Genomic DNA, 16,384 nt, shown 5'->3' on the forward strand with positions numbered 1-16,384 from the left:
TAATATTTACTACAAATATATAATTTTTATATAATTTATTATCATTAATTATATAAAATATAAAATAATATATGCTATCAATTAATAATAAATTATAAATCGTTAAATAATTTTTTTTATATAAGGTTAATGAATATTAAATAATTTCATTGTGTACATAAATTATTCATACTTGCTTACAACTTAGGTATAAAATAATTTTATATATGGTTAATGATTAATGATATATTATTAATTGATATCATATATTATTTTATATTTTATATGATCAATAATAATAAATTAGATGAAAATTATATCTTTACAGTAATTTTTTGTTAGATGTGACGCTGCTGATAGACGGAATGAGGGGATTGTGAAGTTTTGAAAATTTGAGAGTTCACTTTAATGTAATTATTAATTTTATAAGTACATTATGAATTGAGTGAAAGTTCGAATAGATAAAAAAGTGTAATTAATCCTTAAAATTTGGACTTTGCTACGTCCACAAAGTACCGAAATCCTCAACTGACAAGTTAATATATATATATATATATATATTTTTTTATTTTATTTACTTTTTCTTTCACCATTTTACAAAAACTATTTAGATATTTAAAAAAAATCATATATTCATTTAAAAATACTTACTTAATCACTAAATAAAAAATTTTTAAAAAAATACCGAAATCCTATGTGAAACTAGTGTTTTCCTTAAAATTTTACCTTCTTCTATACAAGTTTTTCCTTTTTATAATTTAAAAAATAATAAAACTATGAGATGCATAATTAATAAAAACAATTATAATTTTCTCTCTTTTACAATTATTTTAAAAATTTTATTTTATATAGAAAAATTATTTTCATCAATCACTGTCCATCATTTCACACCCCACACCCTATGAAAAATACTTATATACCTTATAAAAAACATATTCATACCATATAAAAAATTATAGGTGTGAGTTATGTGATGTGAACAGTGGTTGATTTGTAGCAAAAGTCTTTTATATATAGAGTGCTTATATAAAATTAAAATTGTTTTTAATAAAATAACTGAATTATATTGATTAATTATAAAATAAAATTTAAAATAAATATACATACATCATTATCCATATAATTATAAGAATAATGTTATGACCAAGGCATGCATCAATCAGTTTGATTGGAGATTATAAATAGTTTCGAAAAAAGTTAGATTTTTTGAGTTTTAAAACATATTTTCTACTATTTTTAATTTTAGTTGAAATGTGCCAACCTTCTATTGTGCTTATAGTGTTAGTATTGACATGACGTGAGTTTCGTTAGTGTAAATGACAAAATGTCAACAAAATGATTCAAATGATCATAGCTAAAAGCACACGAAATAAAAAAAAATTGATACATCAATTGATGTGATTTAAGATTATAAATCCAAAAAGAATGATGTTTTCGTAATTATAATTTTTTTTAAAAAAAAGTTTATATTTTTAATTTGATAATATAATTATATATTTTTAGTTTTATTTGACAAGCATCGATATTCTATTTATGTTATTGTGGCGTTTGGACTGACTTAATGTGAGCTTTGTTAGCAAGAATAACACCAAACTAATGACGATATTAAAATAATCACAATTAAAATAAAGAGGAAAAAAATTTAAAGTTACTATATAAGTATTAAGTACAGTTTGGATACTGAGTTGATATGAGATGAAAACTGAAAGTTGAATAAAATATTATTAGAATATTATTTTTTAATATTATTATAGTTTTGAGATTTAAAAAATTGAATTATTTATTATATTTTGTGTAAGAATTTAAAATATTATAATAATGATATGAAGCACCTCTTATATTCAAACTAGACCTTAATCTATCTAAACCCAAACCACATAAACTATTTTATTATAAAATATAAAAGTAAATAATAGTTGGAATGAAAAATGATCGAATTTTGTCCCATTTTCTATTTTATTGTTTTTTTTTCAATTTTCAAATAAAAAATATTTCAATAACAAATTTTATAAAAAAAAATTGAAAAAAATTGTCATTCCATTTTGCATGCATCCAAACCACAGATTGAAACTGCATTTAGATGTTAAATTGAGTTGAGTTGAGATGATAAAATATTGTTAGAATATTATTTTTTAATATTATTATTATTTAAAATTTGAAAAAATGAATTTAGTAACCAAACAAAGCCTGAAATTTGAGAGTAGGCCAACAAGTTTTCATGATTGCAAGGAGCGTTTAAATTCGATTATCATGTTCATGATATCAGAAAGAATATTACTATTTTAAATTTTATAGATCATATAGTATCTACATGACATAATTTAATTTGAAAGATAAATTTTAAATTTTAAATATTAAAAATAAAATTTTACTATTTAAACGATATAGACGATGTGTACTAGTTTAAAACAAAGTAACTCTAATTTTATGCAAATGTCGTACAAATATTTTAAAAGTAAAATATATTCGAATAATAATAATAAAAAAACCCCATTCATAGCACATTCGGATTCAGATTCGGATACCGTGCTTATAATATAATGGATCAGTAAAGTTTATGCTTTTTTTATTTTTGGGTTGAAAAATTAGCTCTAAACGCTACCGTTTTTAATCAGCCTCAGCCTCTCTCTTTAACATTCGGCCGCCCCGTGAGACTCTCTCTCTCTCTCTCGATCTCGATCTCGATCTCTCGGCCCTAACAATCGGCCTCTCTTGCAATTTGCGAATTCCAGCGCCGTAGCCCACCCAGAGAAGTTCTATAGCATTAGTCAACGGTTGCTGAATGCTACAAGAGCTTCCGGGACCTCCTTCCAGTAGATGACAGCCCCCGTGACATTTGTTCTTGCTTCAAAGGTTGGTCAATCTTTGTCATATCCACAAATATCTTTTGGTTATTCTGTTATATTTGATCCTGTAGCTTTTCTTAGACTGGTTTCTGTATGGATCTCGTGTCACTGATTGGATTTCCTGTTTGATGGAAGCAAAAAGCTCCAATGTTTTGGCTTGTTCCATCAACCTAGTTTCGAGTGTAAAAACGAGGAATATTCTCTTTTCAATATTTTAACAGAATCAAATCTGTTTGCTTATTCGGAGCCCACCCCTAACTTATAACCGATCGAGGTTAATTGGTTTCAGGACCATAACATCAGTTTAATTGGTTAGATTTCTTTTCGAAATCTTGATTAACCCTGGGCACATTTAAGGGATGGCTGTAGGAACAATCATGTTGAAGTCACTGGCGGAGACGGGCTTGATGTTGTAAAAAAAAAAAAAAAATCAACCGAAGTCCTATTTGCATCACTGGTTGAGGTTGGTGAGAATCAGATGGGTTTGATGTTGTAACCATCAGACACAAGTGCATGTATAATTGGCCGATGGGATCAGGTGGCTCATTGGGGCAACAGGGAGTGAAATGAAGAAGGTGAAGACACGGAATGATTTGGTGGTGAATGTTATGATGTGAGCTTCGTAAGGCTTTACAAAAGTTTTGAGTCTGACCAATATTACAAATTAGTGGTCACCTGAATAAATCATAACATCTTTGTATTTGTTCAGATAGCTAAAAACAATTAACTCAACTTTAACAACTCGACATTGCATATTTCAAATATGTGCATGTCTCACTATGTCACACGGCATAAGAAATTAGAAAAAGCTTCATTACTTTATTAGTTCAACTCTATCGACTCCACAAGATGAAAGCTCCTGCCTTTGCTACTACATTTTTTATCGTTTGTTTATATGTCCAATTATTTCTAGATTCACATCTTTTATCACTCAAAATAGAATCCACATCTTTTAGGATTTTGAGTTCTAAGGCTTGGATTGTAAGGGATTGATATAGTGAATAGGTTCTATAATATTTATTACTACCCCAAAAGATATATATCATGTAGGAGAAATGATAGATGTACAAAAAGAATTACAAAAAAATATTGTAGAAAATGATGTGGCTTGACTTCGTATGTTAGCTTATAAAGTAAATTTGATATATTACATGAAGTTATAGTAGTTTATATACTTCTTTTTAGTATTTCTTCTTCTTATTCTTATTCTTTTTGTAGTTTTGTGTATTACCTTTGGATTATTATTAAACTTAGCATCTACCAAAATTTTTTTCTCTCCATAACTCCAGGAAAAATGCTGCGTCTTTCCGTTGGTGTTTCTTCTGCTAACGGTGGTTGAGACCAGTGTTGTTTAGCCCAGTCTTTTTCAGTTCTTTATGTGTAGTGGTCTTGTGATGGGGTCTAGTAAGAATGTTATTATTGATAAAAAAATGCTTCGAGTTTAAGGAGATGAATGCAACGTGGTGGAGAATCACTGAGAGTAGCTGTCTTGCTGTGAATCGCATTTTCATTGATCAAGACTCGTTGGGATGGCTGGCAGTCCTTGTGGAGGAAGGTGTTGCTTTTGAGGGACCCTCTGTTTTCCTCAGATCACGTAGAAATGGTTCTCAGGTGTTGGTGGTGCAGAAGCAGTGTAACTCTTATGGGAGCTTTTTCTTCTTATCGGAGTTTAGTCAAGAGAAACAACGCGACTTACTAGTGATACCGGAAGGGAGGAAAGGGGTAGGTTGGAGGAATTTTGATGAGTTGTTGAAGGAAATTTCTATAACTTCCTCTGTTTTGGGAAGGAATAACAAAGGGAGCCACCCATGGACGTCTCCTCCTCCACTGCAGGGGTACTAGGCCTTCTCTTCGTATAGAGAGGCCTTGGCTCGAGCTCCAAAACCTACAGAGGGGACAGGCGTTACTTCCTCTCTGGTGAAGGCGCGACTCTGTGAAGACGTAAGTTTGGGTAGGAGTCTGTCGGGCCAAGTTTGGCAAATTTGTTGCATGCTTTGGCTGAGATGGAGACGCAAGTGGGATCTTTGGATATTAATATGGGGATTATTAAACGTTGCGTTGAGGAGGGGTTTGCAGCAATGTTTTGAATACCGTACCGGTCAAGGCACTGGAACGAAATATTTGGGTATCGGTACCGTTTCGGGATGGTCAATATATGAATAAATTATATATATAAATATATTTAAATTATATTCCAAAATAATAATCTATATATGAATAAATTATATATAAATACATATATATATAAAAATTATAAATAGTCTAGTCTGAATTGGAGGTCAAAAAATAAGCTTGTAGTTTGAAAAAATGAAAAAAAAATAAATAAATTGAAGGCCGAAATATAGGCCGATACAGGCCGAAATTGAGGCCGGTACGACCAGTACTAGCCGGTACGAAATGTATCGGTACGGTACGAAATTCAAAAGTGGTTTGCAAAGGGAGAAGGCTCTCGTAATGGGCCAGGGAGAAGGCTCTCTAAGTGGGCCGGTTTATGATTTTGGGCTCCAGGGAGAAGGCTCTCTTAAGGGCAAGAGTGTGGCCTCTGCTGGCCTAGTGGCCCAGCAAGCTAGACTAGCTCGTCTCTCAAGCCCAGTCTCCAGGCAAGCTAGTCTTCAGAGGTCAAAAAATAAGCTTGTAGTTTGAAAAAATGAAAAAAAAATAAATAAATTGAAGGCCGAAATATAGGCCGGTACAGGCCGAAATTGAGGCCAGTACGACCAGTACTAGCCGGTACGAAATGTATCGATACGGTACGAAATTCAAACAGTAGTTTGCAGAGGAGAAGGCTCTCGTAATGGCCAGGGAGAAGGCTCTCTAAGTGGGCCGGTTTATGATTCTGGGCTCCAGGAGAAGGCTCTCTTAAGGGCAAGAGTGTGGCCTCTGATGGCCTAGTGGCCCAGCAAGCTAGACTAGCTCGTCTCTCAGGCCCAGTCTCCAGGCAGGCTAGTCTTCAAGTGGCCCAGCGGCCCATCAAGCAGGCCCAACCTGTCTCTCAGGCCCAGTCTGCTTGGAGACGTAGGGCTGCTAAGAGATGTCCCACCGTCGTGTGGGCCTCAACCTCCACCGTTGGCGGTGGGTTGGGGGTCAACGTCAATGGTGGTGGGTTCACTGGTGAGGTCTGGGGTGCCGGAGTTGGTGTCGGTAGGGATTAGAGGTGTTGAGCCGATTCTGAGTAGTGTCGTGAGCTATTTTTTATCGTCGGAATCTGCACAGAATCAGCCGTGCACTCCAGAGGGGTCAATGGGGGTGGGTTTAACGGCGAGTTCTGGGGTTGTTGGGAGTGCGTCAGCAGAGGCTAGAGAAACAAACCTGAGCCTGTGTAGGTTCATTTCGGCGCCAGAGTTGGTACAGAAACAGATGGCTTCCCTTGCGTTGGTGACCCAAGCAACAACACCCACAATGACGGAGAACCAGGCTACGAAAACCCTCGATGAAGCCATTTCACAAGCTTTGTTGGAGCGCGGGAGCTTATGGGTGGGCTGCCACCCATTGAGGTGACATAGACTTGATCCCGGCAAGCTCTGGCCTCTCTCTCGACGCTTTGGGGGCGAAATCACTACCGGCATTGTCACAGAGTGGTGTGATGGCATCGAATGCTATTTTAGTTGAGCTCTCGGGCCTGGTGGTGACACAGGCAGTGACACTGGCATATGTCAGATTGCTTTCTGTCCCCTTGGTGGCGAAGGAATGGGTCCTGGTGTCGGATCAGATTGGGTTGAAGATGGCAGAAGAGCCCAATGTTTTCAAAAATTTTGGCTTTTTGGTTATGTTTACGGGTAATAGGGATGGGGAGGTTGAACCTACTCCACTCAACTCCTTTCATCCCAATATGTCAGATTGGGTTATCCAGAGAGCGATGGACATTAAGCATATGGTAGGAATTTCTTATGAGAATTTTGAAGCTGAATTTATGTCCCTACTTACAGCTGTAGAGGTTGGGAATGCTCAATCCAAGTCTGATCAATCCTTGGCTTCGGCCAAAAAAAGGGAAAGAGAACTCAAAAGGCTAACATGAGCAATGAAAGAGGATGGGGGTGAGAAGAGCTCTACTCAGGAGCTTTGTAAGGGGAGGGGTAAAATGGTTGTCCTATGAAGCTAAAAATATTATCTTGGAATGTGAGGGGGCTGTATGATCCTAATAAGAAGCTCCAAGTTAGAAATTTACTTCGCCAATGGAAAGGGGACATCATATGCTTACAAGAGACTAAGTTGGAAGCTATTACAAGATAAATAGTTCGTAGCCTATGGAGAGGACAACATGTCGGGTGGTCTTACCTACCATCAAAAGGAGCTTCTGGGGGAGTTCTAATTATGTTTGATACAAGGGTGGTGGAAAGGGTGGAGGAGTGTGTGGGTGATTTCACGGTTGCATGCTCTTTTGTTAAACTAGAGGATGGCTTCAAGTGGGCATTCGCTGGTGTTTACGGCCCATATATTGATTCGGAGAGAAGGTTTTTGTGGGAAGAACTGGTAGGAGTCATTAGTTGGTGGGAGCTACCAAGTTGCATTGGGGGGGGACTTTAACACATCTCGCTTTCCAAGCGAAATGTCAGGTGCTTCTCACATCACTACAACTATGAGAGATTTTTCTGATTTCATGTCAGAATAGGAGCTCATAGACATTCCACTATCAAGAGGCATGTTTACTTGGTCCAACAACCGTGATTGTCCATCTTGGTCGATGATCGATAGATTTTTGCTAACTCCCGACTGGGAGTCACACTTCCCGGATGTTGCTTAAAGAAGATTACCCCGTTTATGCTTTGATCATTTTCCTATCATTTTAGATTGTGGGGGCATCCAGGGGAGTAGAAGGTATTTTAAATTTGAGCATATGTGACTTAAAATTGATGGTTTTGTAGACAGGGTCGGACAATGGTGGACTTCCTATAGTTTCCAAGGCTCTCCAAGCTTCATTATGGCAAAAAAGTTGAAAGCGCTGAAACAGGACCTGAAGCAATGGAATGAACAAGTTTTTGGCAATGTGTTTCAGTAGAAACGCTCTCTTATGGAGGAACTATAGGGTCTGGAAGGCGAGGAGGAGGCTAGAACCCTTTCAAAACCTGATAGAATTCGTAAGAATCAAGTGGTTGCTGATCTTGAAAGGGTTACTTTGATGGAGGAGATTTCCTGGAGACAGAAATCAAGGGTACTTTGGCTTAAGGAGGGGGACAAATGCACGAAATTCTTCCATAGGATGTCTAATTCTCACAGGAGGAACAATGCTATTGATATACTGATGATAGATGGGGCAGCTTCTTCGGATCAGATAGTAATCAAAAACCACATTGAACAATACTATCAACAACTCTTAACTGAAGAGCACAATTGGAGACTGAGAGTGGATGGTTTGTCTTTTTCCACATTAGACTAGTAGAGTGCAAGGTGGTTAGAAAGGCCTTTTACAAAAGATGAAGTGGGCAATGTTATCAGAGGTATGGCAAGTGATAAGGCTCTCGGTCTGGATGGGTTTACTTTGGGTTTCTTTCAAGATTGTTGGGAGGTGGTCAAGGAAGATATTATGCAAGTCTTTCATGAATTTTATTCTAATGCTAGATTTGAAAAGAGTCTTAATGCCACATTTTTAGCCCTCATTCCTAAAAAGGTGGGGTCTAAGGATGTGAGAGACTATTGCCCCATTAGTCTTGTGAATGGGATGTACAAGATTCTTTCCAAAGTGTTAGCAAACAGATTAAACTCGGTGGTGGAAGAGCTAATTTCAAGGCCACAAAATGCTTTTGTCGAAGGTAGACAAATACCAAATCCTTGACTCGGTACTTATCGCAAATGAAGTCTTGGATGGTAGATTGAAGTCTAGAGAACCCGGGCTACTTTGCAAGTTAGACATGGAGAAAGCATATGATCATGTCAATTGGAGTTTCCTTCTTTACTTACTTGGAAGATGTGGTTTTGGGGGGAAATGGCATAAATGGGTAGAATTTTGCATCTCTTCAGCTCGTTTCTCTATCTTGGTAAATGGATCACCAGTGGGTTTCTTCAACTCCTCTTGTGGCCTGAGACAGGGAGATCCGCTTTCTCCTCTACTATTCTTATTTGTCATGGAAGCTCTTAGCAAGATGATTCAGGGCCTGGTGGATGGTGGGTTACTCCATGGTTTTTCGGTGGGGAATGACAATCTCAACATTTCTCACTTGTTGTTTGCTGATGACACGCTTATCTTTTGTGGTGCACACCTTGGACAAGTCCAAGCCTTGAGGGCGCTACTCCTTTGTGTTGCTGTTGTGTCAGGTTTTGAGCATCAACCTTGCAAAGTCAGAAATAGTGCCAGTGGGGCCTGTCCCGATGTGGAGATTTTAGCTACTACCTTGGGATGCAAGATATCTTCGCTTCCTATGAAGTATCTTGGCTTACCGTTAGGTGCTTCATTTAAATCTGAAAGGATTTGGAATGATGAAGTCGAAAGGGTGGAGTGCAGATTGGTAGCTTGGAAGAGGCTTTACTTGTTGAAAGGCGGTAGGTTGACTTTGATTAAAAGCACTCTTTCAAACTTACCCACTTATTTTCTATCTTTGTTCCCGCTTCCCACAAAGGTGGCTAACTGCATTGAGAAGCTACAAAGGGATTTCTTATGGAGTGGATAGGGGGATGAGTTCAAATTCCACCTGGTTAATTGGTCAACAGTTTGTACCCCAATTTCTGGGGGAGGGTTGGGAATTCGCCATTTGATGAAATTCAATCAAGCTCTTTTGGGTAAGTGGTTGTGGAGGTACCAAAATGAAAGGGAGGCCTTATGGAAGTTTGTTATAGACTCACAGTTTGGGGAAGCTTGGGGAGGATGATGCTTGAATGAGGTACGAGGCACTCATGGAGTGGGTTTGTGGAAAAACATTAGGAGCCTTTGGGGACCTTCCGAGAACATGAACATTTTATTATAGGTGATGGTTCGCGTGTCCCTTTTTGGGTTGATATATGGTGTGGTAACTTTTGTCTACGAGATACCTTTCCTATCATCTTTGCGCTTGCTAGAGTAAAGGAGGCATCGATTGTCGAACTTCTGGTCTTTTCAAATGGCACCCCTCAATGGAATATTGACTTCATTACGGCAGCTCATGATTGGGAGTTAGAGTCTATTACGGAGTTCTTTGCGACATTATATTCCGCAAGTATTCTAGGGGGCACTGGAGACAAGATGCTTTGGAATCATTCTAAGAAATGTATTTTCTTTGTCAGTTCTTTTGATCAAATGCTCACAAACTCCGGATTGTCTATGTTCCTGTGGAAGAGCATATGGAAGACGAAAGCTCCTTCAAAAGCAACTTTCTTTGTCTGGACTACATCTTTGGACAAGATTCTCACTACAGATAATTTGAGGAAACGACGGGTTATTGTCCTAGATTGTTGTATGTGTAAGAAGCATGGGGAGTCAGTTGATCGTTTGCTTTTACATTGCGAGGTGGCCAAGGTTATATGGGATGATTTTTTCTCAAGAGTCGGATTGTCTTGGGTTATGCTTGTTGATTGGTGGATTTCCTTGCAAGCTGGAGAGGACTATACGGCGATTCTTAGGTAGCAGCAATTTTGAGATTGGTACTAATATGCTTGTGTTGGTGTATTTGGAGGGAGAGAAATGCTCGATGTTTTGATGATCAAGAGAGAACAATGGATGAGCTTAAAGTTTTTTTTTGAAGTCATTGTTCTTATGGGCAGGGGCTATAGTTTGTAACGGATTTAGTGTTCATGACTTTCTTCTTTCTATTGTACCCTCCAGCTAGGCGGTTTTCATGTATACTTCTTATGTACCTGGGCTTTGCCTTTTTCTATGAATACAATATCTTTGATTACCTATAAAAAAAAAAGTATTTCTTTTTGTAGACCTACTTATAGTACTTTTTTTTTTGTTTTGTAGATCTGACATTCTATTCTTGTATGATATTACATGCATACTTTACTCCAATGGATGAGCTTAGAAGTATGTTTTTCAATATTTTACTGCATTGGTCGATTGTAATTGATTTTAATGGTATTAGACCTACTTATAATTTTTTTTTGTAGATCTGACATTCTATTCTCACATGATATTACATGCATACTTTACTCCAATGGATGAGCTTAGAAGTATAATTTTCAATATTTTACTCAATTGGTCGATTGTAATTGATTTAATGGCATGTCTTTTTGTGACTTCCTTGTATCGCTAAAATAGCATGCATAGGCGACGCTCTTGTATATGTCCCATATACTCGGGCCTTTATCTATTTTATGCTCAATAAGATTTTGTTTATCGATAAAAAAATTATATTACTTGCATACTAAGTATTATATGCTCACATGAATCAAGATCCCCCAAACTTCTTGTCTGAAATTTAGGACCTAAAGTGGGAGAAAGACGCATGAAGTACTAGGCCCTAAATCATATATTGAGCATTTAATGGTAGCTGAAAAATTGATACAAAACACTATAAGTGCTATGGACCCACTTCATATCTCTCTTCTACTTTAGGTAAGATTTTTAGGGGATTTGGTCCAACTCCTGCAATTTGTCTATGTCTCCCCGTATATGATGATTCTTTGTTGTACCCTAGATTATGAGTAAAAAGGTGGTGAATGGGACTTCGCATTACTTGGAAGGGAGGAAGTCCAAACCCTTCATAATGACTCCCAGGGAAGTCCCAACCCTTAGGGGTTGGCTCAAGTGGTAAAGACCTTGGTTTTGGTGGTATGCTCCTTCTAGGTCTAAGGTACAATCCTCTTGGGTGTAAACAATTTCTAGGGGCCATCGGACTGTGGGAACTTCCTCTTGAATTACCCTAGGTGCACTTGCGGGAAACTTCTTGCTGAGGGCCTGTGCACCCTCGGAATTAGTCGAAACTTTGTTCTCGGACACATCGTGCCAATAAAAAAAATGACTCAAAAGGGGCTCCAATTGTAACCCTTGACTAGTTCTTTTTTGTGTATGGGCTTAGATGTGGCTTGGACTTTCTCTTTGGGTCATTGCAAATTATATAAAATGTCAATCCTAACTAAAAGTGTTGGCCTTGAGTTGTGCTGCTTATGATGGACTTGACCCAGTGAGAACATCACGGATTTAAAGGGGTGGGGGATGGGGGAGAACCCCATATTGTGTATAGAAAGGTGGTGAATGGAGTCAAAACATTGCATGGGAGGAGAAGTTCATTTATAATGATTTCAAGGCACTCTGATTGTAACTTTGACTAAGTCCTGTTGGAGTATAGGCTTAGATGTGACTTGTGCCTTTCTTGGGTTGTCACAATCATTGAACCCACATTGGTTCCAATCTATAGGTAAATCTTAGGGGCCTCGACAGCAAAAGCTCCCAGAATAAGAGAAGTTCCCCTAGACGATGGCGTTGAAGCCTACTTCATCCCTTCGCCTTTCATTTCCTACACATTTAGAAATTAAAATTCTCCACCTCTCTCTCTTTCTCTCAATTTCCTGCCAAAATGTTGATCTAATTCCCATAGTTACCTTTAAAGATGTTTGGATTGATTTTAAAATGATTTTGAAAAAAATTGAAAATCTCTCTCTAACCAAACATGGCCTTACTAATCTCCCCCAAAATTTCCTTCCCTTTCCTACTTTTTTTATATTTTGGGTAGGAAATTGAGCTTCAGCCACTTCACAAATGCTACAAGGTTAAAAAAAAAAAAAAAAAAACAAATACCACTCTGATTACCCTTCAATTATCCTTTGATCTAATTTACTTGTTATCCATTGACTTCTTGTTTTCTTGGGTTTGATTGAATGTTTGCTTAACTTATTTGTTCCTGAGTAGCTAATATTTTTTTTAGATGAGTATTTTAATATTGTTTTATTTTTTACTCTTGCCTTTTTTTGGGTGGTTGCCTAATGCTCTGTTCGGTTGCTGAGGAAACCTAGATCGATAGTTGCTGGCTTTACTATTTGAGTGCTCTCAAAGTGAGAATAAGGAAATGAGAATCTAAAGCATTGTGTTAGCTTCATTACCTCCCCCTTTCCTTGTGGGGTTTATTGGAAATGTTTGTTGAAAGTTTCTTCTGCTTCAGCTGAGAAATGGTTCACATTTGATTGCCTTTTCAGTTCATTGTTTAGAATCAAGTTATTATTGATCAAAACCCCAAGGGGTTGTCTCAAGTGGTAAGGACCTTGGTCTTACCACTTGAGCTGAGAAATGGGTTCACATTCGGTTACCTTTTCAGTTCATTGTTTACAATCAAGTTATTTATTGATCAAAACCCAAGGGGTTGGCTCAAGTGATAAGGACCTTGGTCTTAGTTATGCTCCATCCAGTTCTAAGGTTCAAACCCTTGGGTTCAAACAATTTCTAGGGCCCACATCCCATTGGTGAAAAGCCAATCATTTTACCTGACCTGTGTAGTGGGGATGCGTTACATGGGTCTAGGGTTTATTTGGGTTAAAGACATGTTGCATTTACACGGTCTTTGGGATTCCTCGTCATTAAAAAAAATATATATATATATCTTGATCAATTTTTCTTAGTAACTTGTTCCATAACATTTATCTTATCTTTTTCTTTTTTGCTGTATAGGCAATTGATTGCATATAAACTGTGGTTTAGGCTCGTATTGAAATTCTCTGTGCGTCTTTTTGGTAAAAGGACAAGGGTTTTTTTTTTTTTTTTTAATGGCAATGTAAAAGTATTCCCACTTTGCTAATCATTCAATCCATAAATTGACTGTTTTATTTTGTATCTATGTAGTTTTGATACTGATCCTAATAATGAAGAGTGTGGAAACACCATGGTTATAAAGGCGTATCCTGTAGGTATGGTACGTGCAACAGATGTCAATGGAATGGATGAAGCAGAGTTTGGATTTGAGCCACATGTGGGGTTGGAGTTTGATTCAGCAGATGATGCACGGGAGTTATACAGCCTCTATGCAAAGCGTATGGGCTTTAAGATTCGAACAGGTCAGCTGTACCGATCAAGAACTGATGGTTCAGTTGCTTCTAGAAGATTTGTGTGCTCAAAGGAGGGTTTTCAGCTCAATTCACGATCAGGCTGCCCAGCATTCATAAGGGTGCAGAGACGTGATACTGGGAAGTGGGTTATCGACCACTTCCTGAAGGACCACAATCATGATCTCGAGCATACGGATGAAAAATGCCCTCCCTTTATGCTGCCAAAGACACCTATAGTTAAGAATTTGATGACCGATGTAGCCCATAAGCCAAAAGTCAAATGGCTTGAGGAAGTAGAGGGTGGACAGCCATGTACATCTGGCGTTATTAAACGCGTTAAGAGGGAAGGAGATGGAGGGCGATTCCAAGATGATGGAGGGCGATTCCAAGATGAACCTCGTGTGGGTTTAGAGTTCAATTCAGCTAATGATGCACATGAGTTTTATCATGCATATGCGGCCAATAAAGGATTTAGAATTCGGATTGGTCAATTGTTTCGTTCAAAGCTTGATGGGTCAATTACATCCAGGCGATTTGTGTGCTCAAAGGAAGGTTATCAACATCCTTCAAGAGTAGGTTGTGGAGCATATATGCGTATTAAGAGACAAGATTCTGGAAGGTGGGTAGTGGACCGTCTTAAAAAAGATCACAATCACGAACTTGGGGCTCAAATGGAAACTCATAAGAAAAGCTCTAATGCTTCCAATAAGTTCATAGCAGAGGCAAGTGATGGGCTGGAAAATAAAAATTTAGTTACCATGTGTAACGGAAACTTTGTCAAAAGATGTCGAGAAAACTGCATCGGAAGTGATTGGTACAGTATGCTTTTTGAGTATTTTCAAAGCAGACAAGCAGAGGATACAGGATTCTTTTATGCAGTCGAAGTTAATGATGGTAATTGCATGAGCATTTTTTGGGCTGATGGCCGGTCTAGGTATTCATGCAGTCAGTTTGGTGATACGATTGTTCTAGATACTTCATACAAGAATAGTATGTATTTGGTTCCTTTTGCAACTTTTGTGGGAGTTAACCACCACAGGCAACCAGTGCTTCTTGCTTGTGCTCTGATTGCTGATGAATCTAAGGAGTCTTACTCGTGGTTATTTAAAACTTGGCTCAGGGCAATGTCAGGGCGATGTCCACTGTCAATAATAGCTGATCAAGACACAGCCATCCAACAAGCAATACTGGAAGTCTTTCCTGGAACCCATCATCGTTTTTCGTCGTGGCAATTTAAGGCAAAAGAAAGGGAATTTCTCAGTTTAATGGATAATGGTTTTAAATGTGAATACGAAAATTGTGTTCTCCAAAGTCAGACAGCTAATGAATTTGATATAGCATGGAATACCCTTCTCAACAGATATGACTTGAAGGAGAATGTTTGGCTGACAGAAATGTACAAAATGCGTGCAAGTTGGGTGCCACTGTTCTTACGGGGCACCTTTTTTGCTGGCATTCCCATAAATGAAAGCATTGACTCGTTCTTTGGCACACTCTTGAATGCCCAGACACCGGTCTCAGAGTTTGTTTCAAGATATGAGAGAGGCCTTGAGCGTCGTCGCGAGGATGAAAGAAAAGAGGACTTCAACTCTTTTAACTTGCAGGCTTTTTTGCAGACAAAGGAACCAGTAGAAGAACAATGTAGAAGGTTGTACACGCTTACTGTGTTCAAGATATTTCAAAAGGAGCTTCTGCAAAGCTACAGTTACCTTGGACTTAAAATTTATGAAGAAGGGGCGGCCAGTAGATATTTGGTGCGCAAGTGTGGGAATGAGTATGAGAAAAATATAGTTGCATTTTGTGCATCCAATCTCAACGTGGGTTGTAGCTGTCAAATGTTTGAATTCGAAGGGGTGCTGTGCAGACATGTCTTGAGAGTTCTCCAAATATTAGATGTAAGAGAAATCCCGCCTCACTTCATTTTACATCGGTGGACAAGAAATGCCGAGTATGGTATCATTCGTGATGTTGAATCCGGGGGTACTTCTCAAGAATTTAGAAATTTGATGCTGTGGAGTTTGAGAGAAACAGCATGTAAATACATAGAGGCTGGTGCAGCATCTATTGAAAAGTACAAACTTGCATATGAGATTATGCGGGAGGGCGGAAGAAAGCTTTGTTGGCAAAGGTAAACTGCTGAAAAACTGGTTGCACATCACTCCAACACTAAATTTTGTATTAATGAACGGGTGTGTGGAACCTTGGGTCATGTAACATAGACTGTGGACCTACCACGGAAAAGAATACTTCCCCCCGTTCAATTCAAAGCTGTGTGAATTCTATACTTAGCCAATTGCCCGGTTTTTTTTCTTCTTTTTTTCTTTGTTCAGTTATAAATTCCAATCTTTGGATGGGGTTAAGATTATTCTGAGGATTGTTAATCCCTTCAAGGCCCCAGATTTTGTTAGGGTGGGGGCACCTTATGAAAGAGCAGGCAACCATCACTGTGTTGTCTCCAACCCCCATACGGGAAGCTTTCCCATCAGTTACCTTCCCCCTTTTGTTATATCCATAATTTTGGCTGTGGCAAAAGATCCTGCCCCTCTCACCAGCTTTTATACTTCACCTTACTTGTTGAAAAAAAGGGGAAAAATATAGACTGGGATTAGTCGGAATTAAAAGGGGATGTGAATATTTGCTGCATGCTTGTGAATATTGTATACAATTTTGCAAATTTA

At 38.0% G+C, this 16,384-nt stretch overlaps 2 protein-coding genes across 2 annotated transcripts; both read left to right on the plus strand.

The window, feature by feature from the left end:
- Nucleotides 1–2,616: 2,616 nt before the first annotated feature.
- LOC121246775 (protein FAR1-RELATED SEQUENCE 7-like) lies at nucleotides 2,617–15,994 on the plus strand. Its single transcript, XM_041145055.1, has 2 exons — nucleotides 2,617–2,832; nucleotides 13,504–15,994. The coding sequence occupies exon 2, from the start codon at nucleotides 13,544–13,546 to the stop codon at nucleotides 15,836–15,838; it is 2,295 nt and encodes a 764-aa protein (XP_041000989.1). The 5' UTR covers nucleotides 2,617–2,832; nucleotides 13,504–13,543; the 3' UTR covers nucleotides 15,839–15,994.
- LOC121247381 lies at nucleotides 8,672–10,356 on the plus strand. The gene is made up of 2 exons (XM_041145743.1): nucleotides 8,672–9,299; nucleotides 9,722–10,356. The coding sequence occupies exons 1-2, from the start codon at nucleotides 8,672–8,674 to the stop codon at nucleotides 10,354–10,356; spliced, it is 1,263 nt and encodes a 420-aa protein (XP_041001677.1).
- Nucleotides 15,995–16,384: the final 390 nt, after the last annotated feature.

This window comes from Juglans microcarpa x Juglans regia, chromosome 1S (genome assembly GCF_004785595.1).
Source record: "Juglans microcarpa x Juglans regia isolate MS1-56 chromosome 1S, Jm3101_v1.0, whole genome shotgun sequence".
NCBI lineage: Eukaryota > Viridiplantae > Streptophyta > Magnoliopsida > Fagales > Juglandaceae > Juglans > Juglans microcarpa x Juglans regia.